Source organism: Pocillopora damicornis, chromosome 6 (genome assembly GCF_964200805.1).
Source record: "Pocillopora damicornis chromosome 6, jaPocDami1.2, whole genome shotgun sequence".
Taxonomy (NCBI): Eukaryota; Metazoa; Cnidaria; class Anthozoa; order Scleractinia; family Pocilloporidae; genus Pocillopora; species Pocillopora damicornis.
The window spans coordinates 5,641,557-5,663,921 of NC_142675.1; the positions used below are offsets into that span (position 1 = coordinate 5,641,557).

A 22,365-nucleotide genomic window follows, 5' to 3' on the forward strand; every position below is an offset into this window, starting at 1 on the left:
TCTTGCCAAACCTAAGGATCCTGTCACGAAAGAACAAGGAACCGACGCCATTTATTCCATTCCCTGCAATGACTGTGACAACGAATACATCGGACAGACCAAACGTCAGTTTGGTACACGTTTGAAAGAGCATCAAAAAGCGGTTTTCTTTTGCAAAAAGGAAAATTCAGCTTTATTGGAGCACACATGCCTAACTAACCACACAATTGGGTGGGATAATTCTAAAATTATCACCACTAATCGGTGTTACCCACAGTATGAAATCGCAAATTTACTTATCTTTAACTCTTGCGTAAAGAAAGGTAAAGGATGTTAAATGTTCGTAAAGGATAAGGATCAAGATGGATATAATTAACCACTTTCTATTTGTAAAAATACTTATAAAGAAGTGAAATAATTATGACTCAGCCATCTTCAGTAGAATTACTGAGGTGTTTTTACCCCATTCCTCACATTATTTACCCACAATCAGTCTTTACGCGCCGTTAATTCTCTTTACGAATCTTTAGTGTTCCTCAACGACCCTTAACTTTTCCTTCACACAATCTGTCTTTACGTGCTTTTAATTCCCTCTCCACATCTGTATTCTGTCTTTTATACCGGTTCTAAACTTTCAGTTCGCATGAATATGTTTAAACTACCTTTTTTTAACGCGCCTTGAAACTCATTATCAGGAAGTTGTCGTGATAAGACAATCATGTTTTTTTTTCCACTAAATGGACCTTGCAATGACGTGTGGAAACGTGATGCTCTAATGTTTGTAATACTAAGCTTGTCGAACTTTAAGATCCGACTGTCAATGGTTCTAGTCCTAGGGACGTTTGATGAAGAGTCCCTGGGGACGAAAATACATGGGAACGAGACTGCCGCAGATCGGCGGGAGAGTATAACAGGTGATTTAGTACAGTAAATGGTTTGAACCCGAGGGTAACATGTAATAGTGTAGTTTGATCGTCCCGGTGAGTGTAGTCTTAAGAAGGACTGTTGTTGGTAATTGTGACTGACGTTTCGACAACCTGAGTGGAAGTCATCATCAGAGCCACTTGACTCTGATGATGACTTCCGTAGCCTCCCTCGCAACGTGAGACTGCAGAAACCATGTCAGTTGTTTATTTGTTTATCAATTCAGTTTATTTTCTACGGGAGGCATGGCAATGACCCTAGTATTCCAGAAAAAGGATAATCAACCTCCCTAGGAGGTATAAATACCAGCTTAAGACGACTGATATGCGGTATGAAATGCACTAGTGACCCCCTCGTGAGCCTTTAAGACCTTGCGTTCGGTATTTCTTTCCTTCACAACTGTATCTGCGTTTAATAACCGGAGGGAGCCGGTGCATCGCCTAATGAGTTCTTTACGACTAGCTCCTAATTTACTGCTTGTGGCTGTTTTTGCGTTGATCCAAAATTTAGCTTCAATGAATGCCGCTGAAGAAAACAGAAGCGACATTGGAGCGGCGTGCTGCGTTCTTTGAGGAAGTTAGAGAATCAAGGTCGTAAATTTTATATTGCGAAAGTTTTGTTTGAAACGGGTAAACCATGATTTTCGGTATTATGTCAATCTCGTTTAATTTCTTGTTAAAATCCCCTTTGCCATATGCAAGAGAAAATAGATAAATCGTAATTCGTAGTTTCAATGAGTTGGGGTGAGTTTGTTGCATTATATTTTGTAGAACTTTAGAGTCATCCTGGTACTCTAAGCCGTGGGCATTTTGAAGCGCCCGTCGATATCTTGAGGGGTGGAGGGGAGGGGAGGATTGGGAGTGGCGGTGTTCTTCAGTTGCGGTATTTTGGCAAAGAAAATCGTAGATTGGGGGATCGAGGTGGACTTTCACATCCTGCAATGTTCGTTACTTGTGTTGTCCGTAAAGTTCTTGTGATAGAGAAGCAAACTTTATTTCTTCTTTATTGTTTCGTGTTTAATAGGCTTTGTAATCCATTCGTATATCCTTCCCGTTATTTTCCGGACATAATGAGGCTTTTCAAAGCGGAAAATGCCTTGATTTAAATGCCTTGATTTTAAGGCAAATTTGAAACACGCAAGACCCAAAATCAGCATTACGACGAGAAACGTTAGAAATGTCGATTTTTGCGATAAGCGGTGACAGATAATTTGGACAGTGAGAACCATAGGATCATATCACATATTCAAATGAGAGAGACCAGAGCGTGAAAGTAGCACAGTATGTGAAAGGGAGGGAGAGGAAGTTTATCAAAAGGTGACATTTCGGGATACGGCACAATCGTTACTCTCATTCCGACACTGGCTTAGCCTGAAATGTCAAACTGAACGAGGAGCCCATTATAATGGATTCTTTTTGGGAACTCTTAATGGGAAATTTTTTTTACTTAACAAACATTCAATATTTAAACAACCCACATAAGCCATCTTTACCTCAACAGCCTATTATAAGAATTGCGCCGAGCTGTACAACTGCGGCCAAACGATCAGCGGTGTTTACACAATCGACCCTGGTGGTAAAAGGGCCTTCAATGTGTATTGTGACCAAACCACAGACGGAGGAGGGTGGACAGTGTTTCAGAGGAGACTGGATGGTTGCATGAATTTTAACCTGGGTTGGGCAGACTACAAAAAAGGCTTCGGGGATTTCCTTAATGGAGAGTTTTGGCTTGGACTAGAGAAGATCCATCGCCTGACGCAAAACGAGACAGAAAACAGGCTTCGAGTAGATCTGGGAGTAACTAAACGGAAAACTGTCTACGCTGAATATTTGAGGTTTGGAGTCGGAGACAAGAAAGACAATTGTCGGCTCAAACTCGGAAAAAAATCAAGTGAGTCAATCTACTTTCTCTGGGTAATCATTATCTAGAACAGCACGAAGGCGAGGATGAGAAAAGCATCAAGTGTATAATGTAGGTGACGGTTGTATTAAAAATTAATATCTACAGTAATTTGTGCGTGCTTCTCCATAGAACTGATTTCTATCACACTTGCAATTTGTATCAGGGTAAACCTTATCTATGGAAGCCGAGGGCTGAGGGAGATTTCACAGAATCCTGCGTGATTTGACAATTCATGATATGATGCGAGAGCAAAGTTTTGTAATTGTTTTATTACAAACTATTTTTTTTACAACAATTTACAAAATAGTGTAAAAAATTCTTTTACGAAAAAGAGGCTGGACTCCGAACTCCGTAAAAAAAAATTATATTGAGCTTGTTAAATTAACCACGACATTTAACTTGAATAAACTATCTGAAACGTTTTACATTTCAAAAACAAAGTGGTAACTAACTTAAGTGATAGAAAGTTAAGCTTGAACTTGAATTCTGAAAAACAACAACAAAAAAAGGTACGAGATAGAATCCACGTCAGTTTCAAAGTTAAGGTTAGAATTCTTTGATGTGACTGGCTAATTTGTGAAAATCACGCGCCATACGTGAACACAAAATGGAGTACCAAGGGGGAGATGGAGAGAAAAAAAAATTTGATCTGAAATTTAAAACGTAAGGGAATTTCACTTCTCTCTGAGTTTGAAAAAGTTTGAGAACGCTACATGCTTAAGGAGCTTGGAAACTAGGCAAACTTTGAACTCGAGTTGATAAATGCAATATATGCTGCAGATATTGGGTTATCCTATTACTTCACACGATTTTGTATATGGACTGAATTCTCTCGGCCAATCAGAGTTTCCAATGTAAGTCAAATTTACAATAAAGAGTATTGTCATCATTATCATCATCATCATCATCATCATCATCATCATCATTATCATTATACTTTATCACTATAATTGTTATAATTATTGATGTTTTATCATTTCTATTAGAATGCGCGACTGTCAAAGATACTCTCAGTGATCATAACGGCTCCCCGTTTCGTACCGGGAGAAAGTTTACAAGCATTGTACCCATAAGATTTTTGGAGGCTGGTGGTAAATCAACAATACTGACTGTGCTGTTTCGTCAAATCTCAATGGTGCTCATCATTGTAAAAAGAGAAAAAGGAACATGAACGAGACCTTGGGCGAGCGAAAGATTCACTGGGGTATGTTATCTGATACTGACGCAAGTCACACCAGTCCACTAACATCGGAAATAAAAATAAAACCTGCGGATTTACCTTTTAAGTGTTAAAACACTTTATTGAACACATGTAATCGTTCAATTGGCGTCTAGTCGGTTTCTTGATTAATAAAACACGTTATTTCAGCCAAAGTTGTTATTGAAGAATTAGTTTAGTATTTGTTTCTCTCCCGTCTCGATTAGCTTCGCTATTTTGCGGGTAGGGGTTGTTAGATTTGTATTTTAATTGCTAAAATGAATCAATTTTTTTATATTTTTGTTTTGTTTTGTTATATGACTGTTAGGGTTGCGAAATTGATGAGACTATTAAACCATCTGTTACATAACGATGTGTGGCCCAAAATATTTCCGAAATATTTTGGGCCACTTTAAAGTTTAAAGTTCTGTCTTCAAACCAACCGATTTCCTCGATTCCTTACTGCGCACAAAGATTGGGGGCGAACTTTTGACGAGGCATAACCTCCAGTTGCTCCTAAAGATTTACTAAAATAATGACACCATCGAAAAGGGCTTCTTCTACTAGATGGAAAGCCGCGTGTCATAAGGCTGACTTGATCAGTTTAAAAGCATAGAATAAGCGAAAGACAGCTTTAGAAATTGGGAAGAAAACAAGCAGCGGGTTTGCAGAAGCCCTGCTACGCAGCATTTCGGGTAAAGAAAGCTCTTCTGGGCAATTGGGTGACCATCGGACTGGGAAACGTTTACAATCGATCTCAAGCCCAATCCCATGTAAGTTTTTGTGTGACCTCTCTCTCCCGGTGAGATCACAGGCGGACCACACTATGAGTTTGTGGTTAATAACTGCAGATGTGAGGCGAGCGAAATCCATGAGGGTTATGAATAAAGCTCTGAAAATTACATATCTAAAATACACTTCGGTCTGAATATCCCAATAAAGTTAGATAAAATATTTATCAACTCGTTTGTGGTATTTTTTCACCTTCATGGGCCGTTTTATTTGAAGAGTCTTTTTATTACGAAATTACTTCCGCCAAATGTAATTTTGTAAGAATTTACAGAAATGACGGATGATATCATTTCTGTGATAATTAAGTTTCAAATCTTAAACAGCTTTTCCCACCTCTAAAGTTCACCTTCACACAAAGCAAATACTCTTCTCTTCACGAGATTTTGCATATAGTAAAAACTTTCATGTAAAAAGAATCATAAACAACGTGGCGCCTGACTTTCATCGAAAAGTACAGTATTAATTTGTTTTAAGCGCCCGGTGCGCTTATCAAATTTTTGGACCTTGAGAGCCGGGACTTTCTATCCGATGTGGGCGCTTACTGCCCTTATTCGAGGCTAGACGCCTCTTCAACTTTCACCACTTTTGAAAGAGTTAATTTATTTTGCAACTAAATAATACATGATAACAAAAGGTTACGATGTACCACAGGGGAGTGAATTTATAGTTTGTGAGCCAGTAAAAAAGTTTTAATACTCCCCTGATGCATTTCAGTTTTCGCTTATTCGAAGCGCTGGGCTTTCTTTCGGGGCAGCTGCTTACAAATGATACCATTCTTGCGAAGAGCAAATCATGATTTAGTAAAAAGTCTGAATAAAAAAGCGTTTAAAAGAAAATAAAAGAAGGCCGAAGAAAGCAGAAGACTACACAGATGGTGCGACATGGACGCAAACCGAAATCGCCAGTGACTTCAGCTGATGAAAGATGCGATGACACCCGAGAAATCTCATATCAATCAAACAATCAATCAATCGTTTCCTTGGAGGAATTAAAAAAAAAATGGTTAAGCTTTAATCATCTCATCCTTCTGAAATCGTACTTACCAACATTTGATTTTATTATCTTTAATATATGATCCAAGAACTGATCTACCCTAGGTGATAAAACAGATGGAAAGAAGGAAGAACCGAGAAATTTTTTTCTCAAATGAGTTTTCTACATTTTTACAGGATCGTCATTACTAAACCTTATCTCAAGCTCGAACTAAATGTCTTTCCTCATAAAAGGTGAAAAAAAGCGAAAATTTAAATTAGTCCCACCTTCTGAAAAGCCTTTTACTCTTGAGTTTAAATTTTAACAGGGAGAACTTTTATCCTGCCCGAACTCTTGATCCAACCGCTCTCTGTGTTTAGATTTAGTTAAATCATTTCCAAAGCCGAGTTCCATACACGTTTTCTTGTGAACCTCTCTGAAAAATATTGATTGGATGATCGGTATAGTTGAGTACAACATAAGCGAGTTGAAGATGCGTTGGCGATCGATGTACGAAGGCTTATAACTCATATTTGTGATTACATCAGAAGCCATGCAAAGGTCTTGTTCACCAGATAATACCAAAATGTTTTGAAAAAGTACTACAAACTGACTTAAAAGTTTATTAGAACGTTCACCGATCATCCGCCATTAGTGGGCAATCTTCGCTCTTTGCTGATTTCTGAGACGATTGTTCCAGCTTTGTGCTTTTTTCAGATCCTCTTTTTGATCTGCCATGAGCTTCTCCAGAAAAGCATACTCCACCTCCATTGTCTGATAACTCCAACTTAAGTCCTCCAGCCGCTGGACAATATCGACGTACCAGTGGTTCTTTAGAGAGCTAACACGGCGCGAGTTCAGGGTTGGAAACTCCGATGGAGGGAGAACCATTTTCTCGTTGTTTACAAATTGATATGTTGAATTTACGCCATCGGTTGTCATGGTTTCCTATGAAGTAAGAAATTCATCATAAGGCGACTTTTGCGAAGATTCTTATTTGTCAATTTATGGTTTCTGTCAGTCAACTGACCAGCAAGATATTCAATCAGTCAGTAAGGTAGTCAGTTACTCTGTCAGTTAGTCAATCAGTCAGTCATTCTACACGCGTTTCCCATGCACGCGTCATAGCAGTGTTTATTACGCATAAGGATTTTACTTCACTGTAACTGCAGCTTGCATCTGTAATGAAAGCATTCGCAAATAACATATTGAATATCACTTCGCTATCCTGCAAAATTTTGGTAAAAGTTTCATGTGCATCAATATGATCCACTCAAAGAGCGAATTGTTATTGATTCTTGAAGCTTTTGTGAAGCATTTCGTAATTCATAGCTATAACTTTTAACAAGAACTTGCCAACACAAAAACGTGTATTTATGTTGATTTGTTTCAGCCGAAAACACACATAATCAAAAGATAATTGCCTCTAATTTAGACAGAAAGCCACAAAAGAGACTGTGCTAATGAAGGCAATTAATGTACCGTTGTTTAACATCAACAGGTCAAAAAGTTTGGAAACAAATCACAACATAAGTACCGTTTAAGCGGAGGAAAAATCTAGGTCAGTTCTTCTTCATTAGAGAGAGCGTGAACAAGTAGTTGAGTATCTGTACTCAGTTTACGAAGTCTTATTTACAGTGTACATGGGCAGAACGCGTTAGCTGAGGTTCTTAACATTCTCGAGATTTTATATCGCGCCGTTCTTTTGTGTGAATTGTTCTGTGAGTGGGTCAATTCTTTGTTTTAAAAGGGCCTCTTTCAAAATGTTTTCTTTCTTTTCGCAGTTGGCTTCCATTTGTGAGAGTGTACGTATGTCGACCCCTACAGGTCTCAAACGACTCGACCTCCTTGAAGAGCAAAATTTGGAGCCTTGATTTAAATAAGATAAGAACTCAGTTTACAGATTTAATGAATGTAACCGAAGAAGTTACAATTCATAGACCCAACGTTTCGACACTGCTGTCTAGTGCCTTCATCAGGGGTGATCCAAACGCTGCAACAAGAGGTCCTTTTAAATGATAACTAATTAGCTGCCTTTTTTCTGACGAGGTGTAAATAGGCGTCAGGAAGCAAGCCGCCATCGTCACGATTTAAAGGAGCGTGGGCGGAGTTAATATGCCAAGCCTCCAAACATAGGCGCTGGTGGTCACAGTATGAAATTATAAATTTACGAATCCGTAAAGATGCCGTAAAGTAAGTGTAAGATCCTTTATACGCGTCTTATAGAACTTCTTTACACTCTCGTAAAGAATGTCTTTACGCATTGAAAACGATAGTACGTAAAGATTACGGAGAGACTAAAAACATTATCTTTACGTGCCTTTGTTTAAAGTCGTATAAAGAATATTTACGATATTTTACGGTGACTGTAAAGCGACCAGAAAGGCGATCTTTACGCGTTATTAAACTATCGTAAATGGACAATATTTACATGCCCATTTGCCATTTTGCAGTTGTCTGAATTTTTTGGCAACATTCCCTTTTACTAATCAGACTATAACAAACTGAGCTAGTGACAACATCAGCGTAATGCGCTATCTTAGTACGTATTGCCACTCTCGTAAAGAATGTCTTTACGCATTGAAAAAGATAGTACGTAAAGATCACGGAGAGACTAAAAACGTTATCTTTACGTGTCTTGTTAAAAGTCGTATAACGAATATTTACGATATTTTACGGTGACTGTAAAGCGACCAGAAAGGCGATCTTTACGCGTTATTAAACTATCGTAAATGGACAATATTTACATGCCCATTTGCCATTTTGTAGTTGTCTGAATTTTTTGGCAACATTCCCTTGTGCTTATCAGACTATAACAAATGTGAGCTAGTGACAACATCAGCGTAATGCGCTATCTTAGTGCGTATTGCCAAAAATCGTATGGAGAATGTTTGTGATATTTTACGCTTCTGTAAAACGATGCCACACATGCCTTTCAAGGACTGACCCATGTATAACAACACGTGTTTTATAAATTGGAATTTATATTATTGTCATAACTTTTTAAGTTGATTTTGTAATATTCACAGTAACGTAGCTAGAGGTTTATATGCACGGGATAAGAACTGAAAAATACAAATATCATAAATATAAATATTTTTACATAGATATAAAAAAATGCCTCATTAGTTTCGCACAGCTTATAGGCACATGGACCTTTGAGTTACTTTTCTTTGATTCCGTTTCCTTGCTGCTCGAGTTGTTCTCAGCGACAAGTTTACACAAAGAGTCCAGTTTGTTTGAAAGCACTTTGAACTTTAATTAAGGCATTTTCTTCATCGTGCTGCCTCAATTACTCTCTTAATGATTGGTTTTCTTTCAAACAATCATCCAGTAGCACAGTATCACTGTCGCTCACGCTGATATGGTCGGAAATTCTTGACATTTTGAAAGAAAAAGAGTCCACAGTTCACAGTTCAGAGTTCAGTGACTGACGTTTCGACAACTTGAGCGGAAGTCATCATCAGAGTCAAGTCCACTTAACTCTGATGATGACTTCAGCTTCAAGTGCACTTGACTCTGGTGTTGACTTCCGCTCAGGTTGTCGAAACGTCAGTCACCATTACCGATAACAGTCCTTCTCGGGACTACACTCACCCGGACGATCAAACTACACTATTACATGTTACCCCTGGGTTCAAACCGTTTACTGTGCTAAATCACCTGTTATACTCTCCCACCGACTTGCGGCAGCCCCGTTTCTATGTATTTTTGTCCCCAGGGACTCTTCATCAAACGTCCCGAGGACTAGAACCATTGACAGTCGGATCTTAAAGTTCGACAAGCTTAGTATTACAAACATCACAAGCATTACGCTTCCACAGGTCATTGCAAGGCCCATTTTATGGAAAAAAACATGATTGTCTCATCACGACAACTTCCTGATCATGAGTTTGAACGCGCGTTAAAAAAGGGTAGTTTAAACATATTTATGCGAACAGAAAGTTTAGAACCGGTGTAAAAGACAGAATACAGATGCGGAAAAAGAATTAAAGCACGTAAAGACTGGTTATGCGAAGGAAAAGTTAAGGGTTGTTGAGGATTCGTAAAGAGAATTAATGGCGCGTAAAGATTGATTGTGCGGAAAGAATGCTAAAGAATTTTAAAGGTTCGTAAAGAACAGTGAGTAAAGATGCGTAAAGAATATTCATGAAGACGCGTAAAGAGTTAAAAGCGAAACTGGTCAAAATACCTCGATAATTCTACTGAAGATGGATGAGCCATAATATTTCACTTCTTTGAGTATTTCTCCAAATTGATAATTGATAATTATATCCATCTTGATCCTTATCCTTTACGAACATTTAATATCCTTTACTCAGTCTTTACGCTTCCTTTGCAATTACGCATCTTTACGGAACGCGGAACGCGGAGAAGAGGCTTTATATTTACGTTTCTTTACGTAAGCCGAGTTAAAAATACGTAAATTTGCGATTTTATACTGTGGGTAACGCCAATTAGTGGTGATAATTTTAGAATTATCCCACTCAATTGTATGGTTAGTTGGGCATGTGTGCTCCGATAAAGCTGAATTTTCCTTTTTGTAAAAGAAAACCGCTTGTTGATGCTCTTTCAAACGTGTACCAAACTAACGTTTGGTCTGTCTGATGTACTCGTTGTCACAGTCATTGCTGGGAATTGAATAAATGGCGTCGGTTCGTTGTTCTTTCGTGATAGGTTCCTTAAGTCTGGCGAAAATATGCCCCAAAGTCTGAAAAGGTTTTTGAGCAACTTTAACTTCAACTCCGCCCACGCTTCTTTAAATCGCGACGAAGGCGGCTCGCTTCCTGACGACTGTTTACACCTCGTCAGAAAAAAAAAGGCAGCTAATTTGAGATCATATAAAAGGACCTCTTGTTGCAGCGTTTAGTTCACCCCTGGTGAAGGCACCAGACAGGAGTGTCGAAACGTTGGGTCCATGAATTGTAACTTCTTCTGTTACATTCATTAAATCTGTAAACCAGAGTAGCATCAAACCATGTCTGATTGTCCAGCTGGTTGCCGTGTGAACTTCAATATATTTTAAGTTCTTGTAGAAATAGGAACGGTAGAAGGATAGGATGAAGGCCTTTTCAAATTAAGCAATCAGCGCTCGGCCTGGTTTTGAACCATGGAGGGTTCCCACGGGAAGTTGCTGCACAAAATTTGAAACGGCCTGCAAACTAAGGTCGCAGAGTTTGGCACCGATCATATTTAGAAAGATACACTGTTTCATTTCAGGATCGATTTTCTCAGAAAATGTCTCAAGGATGAAGCTCAAATTTGGCGAAGACATAGAGCAATATCTCAGAGATCAACAACCGGCACCAGTTAGGAGAGATTTTTAGGCATTAATTCCAGTTTGAGGTAGGGGAGGTCGCGGCTGGCGACCACTAAGTTGCAAGCCTTGTCTCCCTCAACGGCCTTCGGCCAAAAGTAATTTGGTAAAAGACACTTCAAACGGCCAATGAGGGCTAAAAGAAATACCACAAATAAGTTGATTGACAGTTTATTTAACTTTATAGAGATATTCAGACCGAGATGTAATTTAAATTTGCAATTTTCAGGGCTTTATTCATGACCCTCTAGATTTTGTTCGTCCTATGTCAACAATTATTAACCACGAAAATATAGTGTGGTTGGCCCGTGGTAGCTTTAAGAGCAGCGAGGAAAAAGTTTTTAAACAGGGAAATTACTACGAACCTGCTCTTTTTGAGCGGAATCATGAGCTTTTTGGATTTATTCCACAAGGGGTCTAATTCCCTTAAAAAATTCTAGAAATAAAAGGGAAAAAAATTCATGTTACTGTCTCACGCTTGATAGCACTAGTTATGCAAATTAACGATAAGTAACGTAGGTGACACTTTATCAAAACTGTAATTTACAGTAAGCATTGCCACAGTGCTACATAGTTCTACATTGTTACGTTTTTCTGAGCTATTTCTTTACTCTGACTTCATCCTTAATATCAGTGAAACTAATATGCCATCATCGACTTTGGAAAATTAGTGAAAAGCTTTAGATTGTGGTGAATGTGGTGAATGATCCCATGTAACTGAATGATCCTGAGTAACTATAAAGTGCTACGTGACGCCAATTCGGTAATGAGTTCTTAACTTAAAATCTGCCCTGTGGCGTTTAATATGAGGCTTCATTAATCACTTCACTGAGCCTACGTATAGCCGTAGCCTCCCCCGCAAGGTGAGACTGCAGAAACCATGTAAGTTGTTTATTTATTTATCAATTGAGGTTACTTTCTACGTGAGGTATGACAATAACCCAAGTATTCCAGAAAAAGGATAATCAACCGCCTAAGGAGGTATAAATGCCAGCTTAAGACGACTGATGTGTGGTATAAAACGCAGTAGTGACCCCCTCGTGAGCCCTTAAGACTTTGCGTTCGGTATTACTTTCCTTCACAACTGTATCTGCGTCTAATAACCGGAGGGAGCCGGTGCATTGCCTAATGAGTTCTTTACGACTAGCTCCTAATTTACTGCTTGTGACTGTTTTTGCGTTGATCCAAAATTTAGCTTCAACGAGTGCTGCTGTGGTAGACCGCAAGAAGAGCACCGGTAGCTGCTGGAAAGAAGGTGAGATTCTCCCAGCAAAAGTTGGTGATTATTTCTGGTGAGTATAGGAAACGCTTGAGGAAAACAGAAGCGACATTGGAGCGGCGTGCTGCCTTCTTTGAGGAAGCTAGAGAATCAAGGTTGCAAATTTTATATTGCAGAAGTTTGGTTTGAAACGGACAAACCGTGATTTTCGGTATTGTATCAATCTCGTTTAGTTTCTTGTTAAAATCTTCTTTGCCATATGCGAGAGAAAAGAGATAAATCGTATTTCGTAATTTCAATGTATTGGAGTGAGTTTGTTCTTTATACTTTGCAAAACTTTAGAGTCATCCTGTTACGCTAAGCCGTAGGCATTTTGAAGCGCCCATCGATACCTTGAGGGGGGAGGGGAGGGGAGGATTGGGAGTGGCGGTGTTCTTCAGTAGCGGTATTTTGGCAAAGAAAATCGTAGATTGGGGGATCGAGATGGACTTTCACATCCTGTAATGTTCGTTACTTGTGTTGTCCGTAAAGCTCTGGTAATAGAGAACCAAACTTTATTTCTTCTTTATTGTTTCGTGTTCAATGGGCTTTGTAATCCATTCGTATATCCTTCCCGTTATTTTCCGGACATAATGAGGCTTTTCAAAGCGGAAAATGCCTTGATTTAAATGCCTCGATTTTAAGGCAAATTTGAAACACGCAAGATCAGCATTACGACGAGAAACGTTAGAAATGTCGATTTTTGCGATAAGCTGACAGAATTTGGAGAGTGAGAACCATAGGATCATATCACATATTCAAATGAGAGAGACTAGAGCGTGAAAGTAGTACAGTATGCGAAAGGAAGGGAGAGGAAGTTTATCAAAAGGTGACATTTCGGGATACGGCACAATCGTTACTCTCATTCCGACACTGCCTTAGCCTGAAATTTCAAATTGAACTAGGAGCCCATTATAATGGACTCTTTTTGGGAGCTCTTAATGGGAATTTTTTTTTACTTAACAAACATTCAATATTTAAATAACCCACACAAGCCATCTTTACCTCAACAGCTTATTATAAGAATTGCGCCGAGCTTTACAACAGCGGCCAAACGATCAGCGGTGTTTACACAATCGACCCTGATGGTGAAGGTGCCTTCAATGTGTATTGTGACCAAACTACAGACGGAGGAGGGTGGACAGTGTTTCAGAGGAGACTGGATGGTTGCATGGATTTTAACCTGAGTTGGGCAGACTACAAAAAAGGCTTCGGTGATTTCCTTAATGGAGAGTTTTGGCTCGGACTAAAGAAGATTCATCGCCTGACGAAAAACGAGACAGAAAACAGGCTTCGAGTAGATCTTGGAGTAACTAAACGGAAAACTGTCTACGCTGAATATTTGTGGTTTGGGATCGGAGACAAGAAAGACAAGTATCGGCTCAAACTCGGAAACAAATCAAGTGAGTCAATCTACTTTCTCTGGGTAATCATTAGCTAGAACAGCACGAAGGCGAGGATGAGAAAAGCATTAAATGTATAATGTAGGTGACGGTTGTATTAAAAATTAATATTTACAGTAATGTTTGCGTGCTTCTCCTAAGAACTGATTTCTATCACACTTGCAATTTGTATCCGGGTAAACCTTATCTATGGAAGCCGAGGGCTGAGGGAGATTTCACAGAGTCCTGCGTGGTTTGACAATTCATGATATGATGCGACAACAGAGTTCAGTAATTGTTTTATTACAGGCTATTTTTTATGAAAATCTACAAGATAGTGTAAAAAATCCTTTTATGAAAAGGAGGCTGGACTCCAAACTCCGTAAAAACATTTATATGGAGCCTGTTCAATTAACCACGACATTTAGCTTGAATAAATTATCTGAAACTTTCACATTTCAAAACAAAGGGGTAACGAACTTAAGTGATAGCAAGTTAAGCTTGAACTTGAATTCCGAAAAGCAACAAAAAAAGATACGTGAAAGAATCCACGTCAGTATCAAGGTTAAGGTTAGAATTCTTTGATGCGATTGGCTAATTTGTAAAAATCACGCGCTACGTGTGAACACAAAATGGAGTACCAAGGGGGAGATGGAGAAAAAAAAATTTGATTTGAAATTTAAAACGTAAGGGAATTTCACTTCTCTCTGAGTTTGAAAAAGTTTGAGAACGCTACACGCTTAAGGAGCTTGGAAACCAGGCAAACTTTGAGCTGGAGTTGATAAATGCAATATATGCTACAGATATCGGGTATCCTGTCAACTTCACACGATTTTGTATATGGACTGAATTCTCTCTGCCAATCAGAGTTTCCAATATAAGTCCAATTTAAAATTAAGAGTATCGTCATCATTATCATCATCATCATCATCATTATCATTATACTTTATCACTATAATTGTTATAATTGTTGGTGTTTTATCATTTCTATTAGATTGTGCGACTGCAAGTGATTCTCTCAGTGATCATAACGGCTCCCCGTTTGGTACCTGGAACAACGTTTACATGCATTGTACCCCTAAGATGTTTGGAGGCTGGTGGTACATCAACAATACTAACTGTGCTGTTTCGTCAAATCTCAATGGTGCTCATCATTGTAAAAAGAGAAAAAGGAACATGAACGAGACCTTGGGCGAGCTAAAGATTCACTGGAGTATGTTATCTGGCACTGAAGCAAGTCACACCAGTCCACTAACATCGGAAATGAAAATAAAACCGGTGGATTTACCTTTTAAGTGTTAAAACACTTTATTGAACACATGTAATCGTTCACTTGGCATCTAGTCGATTTCTTGATTAATAAAATACTTTATTTCAGTCAAACTTGTTATTGAAGAATTTGCTTTAGTATTTGTTTCTCTAAAGGTAATTTTGGAGGAATTTACAGAAATGACGGATAATATCATTTCTGTGATAATTAAGTTTCAAATCTTAAACAACTTTTCCCACCCTATAGGCGCCTGTTCAATTTTCACCACTTTTAGCAAGGAGTTACTTTATTTTGCAACTAAATAATACATGATAACAAAAGGTGACGATGTACCACAGGGGAGTGAATTTATAGTTTATGAGCCAGTAATGAAATTTTAATGTTCCCCTGATGCATTTCAGTTCCGCTTATTTGGAGCGCTGGGCGCTCATTAAATCTCTCTGGCTGTTTATTCGGGGCAGCTGCTTACAAACGATACCATTCTTGCGAAGAGAAAAATCATGATTCAGTAAAAAGTCTAAATAAAAAAGCGTTTAAAAGAACATAAAAGGAGGCCGAAGAAAGCAGAAGACTACACAGATGGTGCGACATGGACGCAAACCGTAATCACCAGCGACTTCAGCCGATGAGAGATGCGATGACACCCGAGAAATCTCCCATCAATCATCAATCAATCAATCAAACAACCAATCAATCGTTTCCTTGGGGGAATTTAAAAAAAATGGTTAAGCTTTAATCATCTCATCCTTCTGAAATCGTACTTACCAACATTTGATTTTATTATCTTCAATATATGATCCAAGAACTGATCTACCCTAGGTGATAAAAACAGATGGAAAGAAGGAAGAACCGAGAAATTTTTTTCTCAAATGAGTTTTCTACATTTTTACAGGATCGTCATTACTAAACCTTATCTCAAGCTCGAACTAAATGTCTTTCCTCAAACACGTGAAAAAAAAGCGAAAATTTTAATTAGTCCCACCTTCTGAAAAGCCTTTTACTCTTGAGTTTACATTTTAACAAGGAGAAATTTTATCTTGCCCAAACTCTTGATCCAACCGCTCTCTGTGTTTAGATTTAGTTAAATCATTTCCAAAGCCGAGTTCCCTACACGTTTTTTTGTGAACCTCTCTGAAAAATATTGATTGGATGATCTGTATAGTTGAGTACAACATAAATGCGTTGAAGATGCGTTGGCGATTGATGTACGAAGGCTTATAACTCATATTTGTGATTACATCAGAAGCCATGCAAAGGTCTTGGCTACCAGATAATACCAAAATGTTTTGAAAAAGTACTACAAACTGACTTAAAAGTTTATTAGAACGTTCACCGATTATCCGCCATTAGTGGGCAATCTTCGCTCTTTGCTGATTTCTGAGACGATTGTTCCAGCTTTGTGCTTTTTTCAGATCCTCTTTTTGTTCTGCCATGAGCTTCTCCAGAAAAGCATACTCCACCTCCATTGTCTGATAGCTCCAATTTAAGTCCTCCAGCCGCTGGACAATATCGACGTACCAGTGGTTCTTTAGAGAGCTGTCACGGCGCGAGTTCAGGGTTGGAAACTCCGGTGGAGGGAGAACCATTTTCTCGTTGTTTACAAATTGATGTGTTGAATTTACGCCATCGGTGGCCATGGTTTCCTATGAAGTAAGAAATTCATAATAAGGCGACTTTTGCGAAGATTCTTGTTTGTCAATTTATGGTTTCTGTCGGTCAACTGACCAGCAAGATATTCAATCAGTCAGTAAGGTAGTCAGTTACTCTGTCAGTTAGTCAATCAGTCAGTCATTCTACACGCGTTTCCCATGCACGCGTCATAGCAGTGTTTATTACGCATAAGGATTTTACCTCACTGTGACTGCAGCTTACATCTGTAATGAAAGTGTTCGCAAATAACATATTGAATATCACTTAGTTATCCTGCAAAATTTTGGTAAAAGTTTCATGTGCATTAATACGATCTACCCAAAGAGCAAATTGTCATGGATTCTTGAAGCTTTTGTGAAGCGTTTCGTAATTCATGGCTATAACTTTTAACAAGAACTTGCCAAGACGAAAACGTGTATTTATGTTGATTTGTTTGAGCCGATAACACACATAATCAAAGGATAATTGCCTCTAATTTAGACAGAAAACCACAAAAAAGACTTTGCTAATGAAGGCAGTTAATGTACCGTTGTTTAACATCAACAAGTCAAAATAAGTTCGTCTTCATTAGAGAGAGCGTGAAGAAGTAGTTGAGTATCTGTACTCAGTTCACGAAGTCTTATTTACAGTGTACGTGGGCAGAACGCGTTAGCTGAAGTTCTTAACATTCTCGAGATTTGATATCGCGCCGTTCTTTTGTGTGAATCGTTTTGTGAGTGAGTCAATTCTTTGTTTTAAAAGCGTCTCTTTCAAATTGTTTTCTTTCTTTTCGCAGTTGGCTTCCATTTGTGAGAGCGTACTTATGTCGACTACTGCGGGTCTCAAACGACTCGACCTCCTTGAAGAGCAAAATTTGGAGCCTTGATTTAAATAAGATAAGAAAGGTGGTACATTTTGAGCATAGTCGTTGTTGAGATGCTTTTGCTTTTTGTCACATGCGTTGGGATTCAGGTTTTCCTGTCCCACGCTCGACAAAAAAACAAACAAACAAACAAAACCGAAGAAAATATTTATTAAATTTTGACTTAGTTTTTATGGTTTGACTTCCAACAGGACTTAGGCCTTATAATCGGAGTAACACACAGCTATCGTGTTATCATTTCAAAAAAATGATGATAAATCGTAGTCTGTTAAAGCCAGTCATTTAGGTTTTTTAGTTTTTTAGCGCTTTGGATCGTTTTCAGCCGAATACTGCTTTCGAAACTTTGTTCTCATATCTGGCTTAAAATGTCTACACTCGATTACAAAAACGTCGACACCTAAATAGCGTGATCCATAAACAATCAGACACATGGGCTTCATGAGAAATACTCGCACAGTTACATAACAATTGAACTGTTCTTTTTGCATTATTCATGAAAATCTTTGTTTATAATAACTCTTTTCTTTACCACGTGCAACCACTTGTGGTTCTTACGCACATAAGTACCCAAAAAGCCTTTGTGTCCCACCGTTCCAGTTGCTAACGGTTTTTGGGAGTCAATTTTTTTTACAATCAGATGTATGTGATTTTTTTGAAATTCGATGGACCTCTGGATTTACACTATTTAACCTTGCTTTCTATTCTCTGTGAATCCGCTTACATGTATGATAACGAATCAACAGGGCTACTTACGTTGAAAGGTTTTCTTCGAACTTCTCGGCTTTCCCTTTTCGAAAACAAAGTCTCATTTTGAAATCCACTGATGTTTTGCTGTTCACCTCGCGGACTCACGGAGTCATGCTTCTCCGGCGTCGAGGTCCTAGGCGTACCCTCCACGGGCTTTTTAGTCACCTGGCTCCATACTGACGAAGAAAAGGTTTCTTCGGAAGTATTTTTCTCTGGGGTGGTGATAGACGTGTTGCTTGCTTTCTGTTGAGGACTTTTTTGTGAGCCAGGCATCTGTCGATCAAACAGAAAACATGCAATTAGCAGGTTACTTACTGCGCTACAGATTTAGATTTTGTGATTCTCGCAAAGCTGCTTTAAAAACAAGAAAAATCGAGGAGAACATTTCTCCTTTACTCTTGTAGTTTTACCAGATACTGAATTGATCTAGTTCATTATTTTCAAAACTTCCCATTATTCTTCTGCGAACTCATAATTCTTCTGCAATGATGTCTAAATTCAGTCGGAAACTAGCTTTTCTTGTAAATCCGTGAGCGTTTATTACTGGATCTTCAAACTCTCAACCGTTTGGCTGTAACGTAAGATTTTTGCCGTAACTTACAAATCACTAGAAAAATCATAACTAATGACTAAGCTAACCATTTAACTGTGCAGGCCAATTTTATATTAAAATTTACTTTTTTTTTTATCTAATATATCTTTAACCATAAAGTTTTGGGGCAAAATCAGTACAGGGTTATCGAGAAATAATTATCAAACCTTTTTCAATTTGCATTTTAATGTACCAGTCAGGGGTATTCCCGCCCAAAACAATATTGAATTTGAACTAATCTGTCGACTGAGATCCTCTTCGGGTATCAATGTTGTCATCGATATTTCTAGTTTAGTTTGGGCTTCTCATTTAAGAACAATTATTTTTTTAACATATCCCGTACAGTATAAAAAATTTCCCTTTTATTTTTCACCGACTTCTCTTCCACATGTTTGAGAGCAAATCTTCCAACAATAGAGAAATCTCATTTGCCTTTTTTTTTTTTTTCAAGTAATGCAGGTGCACCTTATTGTCATTCTTTTCAACAAGTATGTTCCTGCAGCGAAGACGTCGAGATGAATTTGTCGAAATTAACATAAATATTCAAAATGAAAAAAATAAAAATAAAACTTGGCGAATCGGGAAGTTTGGTTTAGTTTTTTGATTTAGTAGCAGTTTGATTTGGTACATGCTTTGTTTTTGCTTTTCGCAACCAAAAAATTATGAACAAATATTCCTTAGCATAAACAATTTGGACGTTTCTGGGATAATGGTTTGAGTAAACATAACAAAAAAACTACCTCCAACCAAAAATTTTGTACAAACTGGCTGATGCATTACCAGTTCTGTTGTAAATCAGATCGAAGATTTTTATTCTAATTTTCTTTAAGCCTTTTGGTTAAGGAAAATATACTAGCTTTCTTTTCTCTGTTTTTTTTTAGCCCAAGCAAAATGTCACGGGAAAATCAAAATAGCTACGGTTTAAATTATCATGTTCCCTACCTTACTTGGATTTGTTTCTCGGCTCCTGTTCGTAGAAAGATGAATCTACAAGGCAACAAAAACTAAAAAATCAAATAAACTTCGTTATATCTTCAAAAAACTTAGCACAAATAGGGATCTGTTCCAAGAAGATGCTGCGCGTTTAAGTGACTGTTATGAACAACTACTGTTATATTCAACCTACCGTCACTTCTGAGACATATTTAACCTGTTCTTCAGGAACAGATTTTAGCGGCAATCCCACTGATCTAACTCGAGTAGTTTTAGATTTTGGTGTGACATACTTCGAGCGGTACATGTTCAGTTAGGGAAGAATTGATCGAGGTTGTATTTAGATTTTGTCGGCGCACTCTATCTTACAGCTGTTTCCGCGTGGTTTTGTGGACGTAAATTAATTCATAGTATGAATTGTTAATCAACAAAATACCCGCTGAAACAGAATTTTTAGGACTCAACCTCCATTAGGTATATCATGATACCCGCGAGAATCGACAAAATTTATAGTTTCGAATTCAAGGGCCTTGGATATTTCAAACTTGCAAAATCAAGTGTATGTTATCATGACAAGTATATCATTTTTCTGCTAAGATAGGTATTTATTCTAATCTTTGAGTTTCGCTTTCTATTTTGCAGGGCAGCAGGATTTCGATGTCCATTGACAAATATACGTGCATATTTTCGCACCAAAAGGAGGCTAGTGCTTATTTCTGAAAGATGCGAAAGTTAGAAATACAAGAAAAATCGTGATTGATATGCTAGGCAATGAGGAAAGCAAAGGATGCAATCAGGCCTTTTTTCAGCAATTCAATTAATTTTGTTTAAAACTTTCTGGTCTTTTAAGAGGCCAAGGATGTCTTTTTCCCCTCACTGCTTTTATGACACGTCTAAAATGTGATTTTTGGTCAGTATTTTGGTGTATTTCATTTTGTGTCATCACTTCAGTCGTTGAGGTCTTGGAAAAGTAATACGGAAATATAACAAAAAAAACGGGATTGGACGTTGCTATGTACTTCTATTCAGATTCTTGGTAACCTAATGATCAAGCAAATGTGGTATGGTTGACATTCGGTCATGAAAGCTTGCACTTGGCAACAATTTGCAAAATAATAGCAATGACGATAATAATAATAATAATAATAATAATAATTATAATAATAATAATCATTATAAAATTAAAAAAAAGAAAGGTCTAATTGGAAGGTCATCTCTTTTACTTTTTAGAAAACAATTGAAGAAAATGGCCTCGATAAGTTGAAACGATGCCACAAGTTACTTGTCACAAGAGTGCATAAGAAAAAACCGTTCGACAATAAACAGGCTTTTAATTACTTCAAGTAGTTTAAAATTTGGAAAATATCTCGTCATTTTGTGATGCACGCCATATTGTTTCTTTTATCTTACACATCTCACATAACTGATAATAATTGCGGCTTAAAAAATGTTTGCAGTGTATTTTCAGATTGTGATACCTTTCCTACAAATATTGTTGTGAAGTATTCTGCTCGTTACAAACAAGGAACGATCGCTGAACAAAGCTAAACTATGAAATTAGAAGATCCTCGCAGCTAAGAACACTACTGAAACTAGTAGTTGTAAGTAGGACCTGAAAAAAATTTCAGGCCCGTACGGGATGTGAACCCATGACCTCTGCGATACCGGTGCAGTGCTCTACCAATTGAGCTAACAAGCCAACTGGGAGCTGGTCAATGAATTGGGTACAAATAAACATTTATGTTTATTCACTCGAAAGCTAAACTAATTGTTTTTCTTTTTGCACCATCGATGGTCCGGTTTCCGAAAAACTAGTGCCCTCAATTTTTAAAGAGCATATGATATGTTTTAACAAAGGTTTGTTGTAATAACTATATATTATGGCTAACGAACCTCATTTTCAAATTGTTCATCGCTAGTAGCTGTGACGTCGATATTCACAGCACCACTGGCCTTAGAAGTGTTGTCTTCAAATTCAGTTTGTTGAACCGTAGTTATGACTGATCTGGAACTCTGGTTGAAAGGGAAGATGCCTTTTCTTAGCTCTCAAATAAAGGTCAGGAACAATAATAATTTGAACTTTTGAGACAGATTTTAATGTTATTTTGCAAAACATTACCGACGCCAACGGACTACAGCGTGAAATCCAATCATATTGTGCAAGCAGACAATAGCTTTGCATGTTCAGTCGTTACCAATTGTTTGGATATCCCTTGAGAGGCTAAGCTGCTTTTGTTTTCCTCAATCGAATTTTAACGCCCAAGCTGTCGAAAGGTGAAGACGTTGAAGCTCTGAATTGCCAAACAAAAGATAACAAAAGATGATGTCAACGTAGTATTACGAAAGGACATTTTTTCAACGTTCTTTCACAATTCAAAGCATTATTTGAGTCATGTTTGTCGTGTTGTTGGAATTTAATGACTCGTATTTTGCCATCTCGTCCAGAAAAGGCCAACTCTTTTGCGAACTGACAGAGTTCGGATTTTCACGTTTATGTAATTTGGGTGCTTTTTTTTTTCGCTCAAGGAGTATCACGATGGCATATTGAAGCCCGTGTCTACGCTACCCAGTATTACCTAAGGAACAG

General features: G+C 38.0%; 4 protein-coding genes across 5 annotated transcripts; 2 read left to right on the top strand and 2 right to left on the bottom strand.

The window, feature by feature from the left end:
- Nucleotides 1-1,558: 1,558 nt before the first annotated feature.
- LOC149043626 (fibrinogen-like protein 1) lies at nt 1,559-4,920 on the top strand. The gene is made up of 2 exons (XM_089210414.1): nt 1,559-2,793; nt 3,792-4,920. The coding sequence occupies exons 1-2, from the start codon at nt 2,562-2,564 to the stop codon at nt 3,974-3,976; spliced, it is 417 nt and encodes a 138-aa protein (XP_089066540.1). The 5' UTR covers nt 1,559-2,561; the 3' UTR covers nt 3,977-4,920.
- A 530-nt stretch (nt 4,921-5,450) lies between these two features.
- Nucleotides 5,451-10,076, bottom strand: LOC149043627 (uncharacterized). Its single transcript, XM_089209195.1, has 2 exons — nt 9,960-10,076; nt 5,451-6,715 (listed from the first exon to the last, which is right to left on the bottom strand). Exons 1-2 carry the CDS (start codon nt 10,044-10,046, stop codon nt 6,419-6,421), a joined length of 384 nt encoding a protein of 127 aa, XP_089065321.1. The 5' UTR covers nt 10,047-10,076; the 3' UTR covers nt 5,451-6,418.
- A 140-nt stretch (nt 10,077-10,216) lies between these two features.
- On the top strand, nt 10,217-15,107 carry LOC149043628 (angiopoietin-related protein 7-like). Of its 2 annotated transcripts, none has more exons than XM_089210411.1 (3): nt 10,217-12,339; nt 13,356-13,745; nt 14,719-15,107. In XM_089210411.1, exons 1-3 carry the CDS (start codon nt 12,213-12,215, stop codon nt 15,024-15,026), a joined length of 825 nt encoding a protein of 274 aa, XP_089066537.1. In that variant the 5' UTR covers nt 10,217-12,212; the 3' UTR covers nt 15,027-15,107. The 2 variants fall into 2 exon arrangements, with proteins under 2 accessions (XP_089066537.1, XP_089066538.1); XM_089210412.1 differs by lacking the exon at nt 10,217-12,339 and adding an exon at nt 12,527-13,171.
- Nucleotides 15,108-15,697: 590 nt separating this feature from the next.
- Nucleotides 15,698-20,179, bottom strand: LOC149043629 (uncharacterized). The gene is made up of 4 exons (XM_089210413.1): nt 19,972-20,179; nt 19,788-19,832; nt 18,260-18,526; nt 15,698-16,637 (listed from the first exon to the last, which is right to left on the bottom strand). Exons 1-4 carry the CDS (start codon nt 20,083-20,085, stop codon nt 16,341-16,343), a joined length of 723 nt encoding a protein of 240 aa, XP_089066539.1. The 5' UTR covers nt 20,086-20,179; the 3' UTR covers nt 15,698-16,340.
- Nucleotides 20,180-22,365: the final 2,186 nt, after the last annotated feature.

Bases quoted from the DNA above. Each gene is read 5' to 3' on its own strand.
- LOC149043626 (XM_089210414.1), top strand. From the start codon at position 2,562: ATGAATTTTAACCTGGGTTGGGCAGACTACAAAAAAGGCTTCGGGGAT. The intron at 2,794-3,791 runs GTGAGTCAATCT...CATTTCTATTAG, and splicing joins CAAACTCGGAAAAAAATCAA to AATGCGCGACTGTCAAAGAT.
- LOC149043627 (XM_089209195.1), bottom strand. From the start codon at position 10,046: ATGGATATAATTATCAATTATCAATTTGGAGAAATACTCAAAGAAGTG. The intron at 6,716-9,959 runs GTATTTTGACCA...CTTACTTCATAG, and splicing joins TCTTCAGTAGAATTATCGAG to GAAACCATGACAACCGATGG.
- LOC149043628 (XM_089210411.1), top strand. From the start codon at position 12,213: ATGAGTTCTTTACGACTAGCTCCTAATTTACTGCTTGTGACTGTTTTT. The intron at 12,340-13,355 runs GTGAGATTCTCC...TTACCTCAACAG, and splicing joins CGGTAGCTGCTGGAAAGAAG to CTTATTATAAGAATTGCGCC. The intron at 13,746-14,718 runs GTGAGTCAATCT...CATTTCTATTAG, and splicing joins CAAACTCGGAAACAAATCAA to ATTGTGCGACTGCAAGTGAT.
- LOC149043629 (XM_089210413.1), bottom strand. From the start codon at position 20,085: ATGTACCGCTCGAAGTATGTCACACCAAAATCTAAAACTACTCGAGTT. The intron at 19,833-19,971 runs GTAGGTTGAATA...GTTGCCTTGTAG, and splicing joins AATATGTCTCAGAAGTGACG to ATTCATCTTTCTACGAACAG. The intron at 18,527-19,787 runs GTAGGGAACATG...TTTGATCGACAG, and splicing joins GAGAAACAAATCCAAGTAAG to ATGCCTGGCTCACAAAAAAG.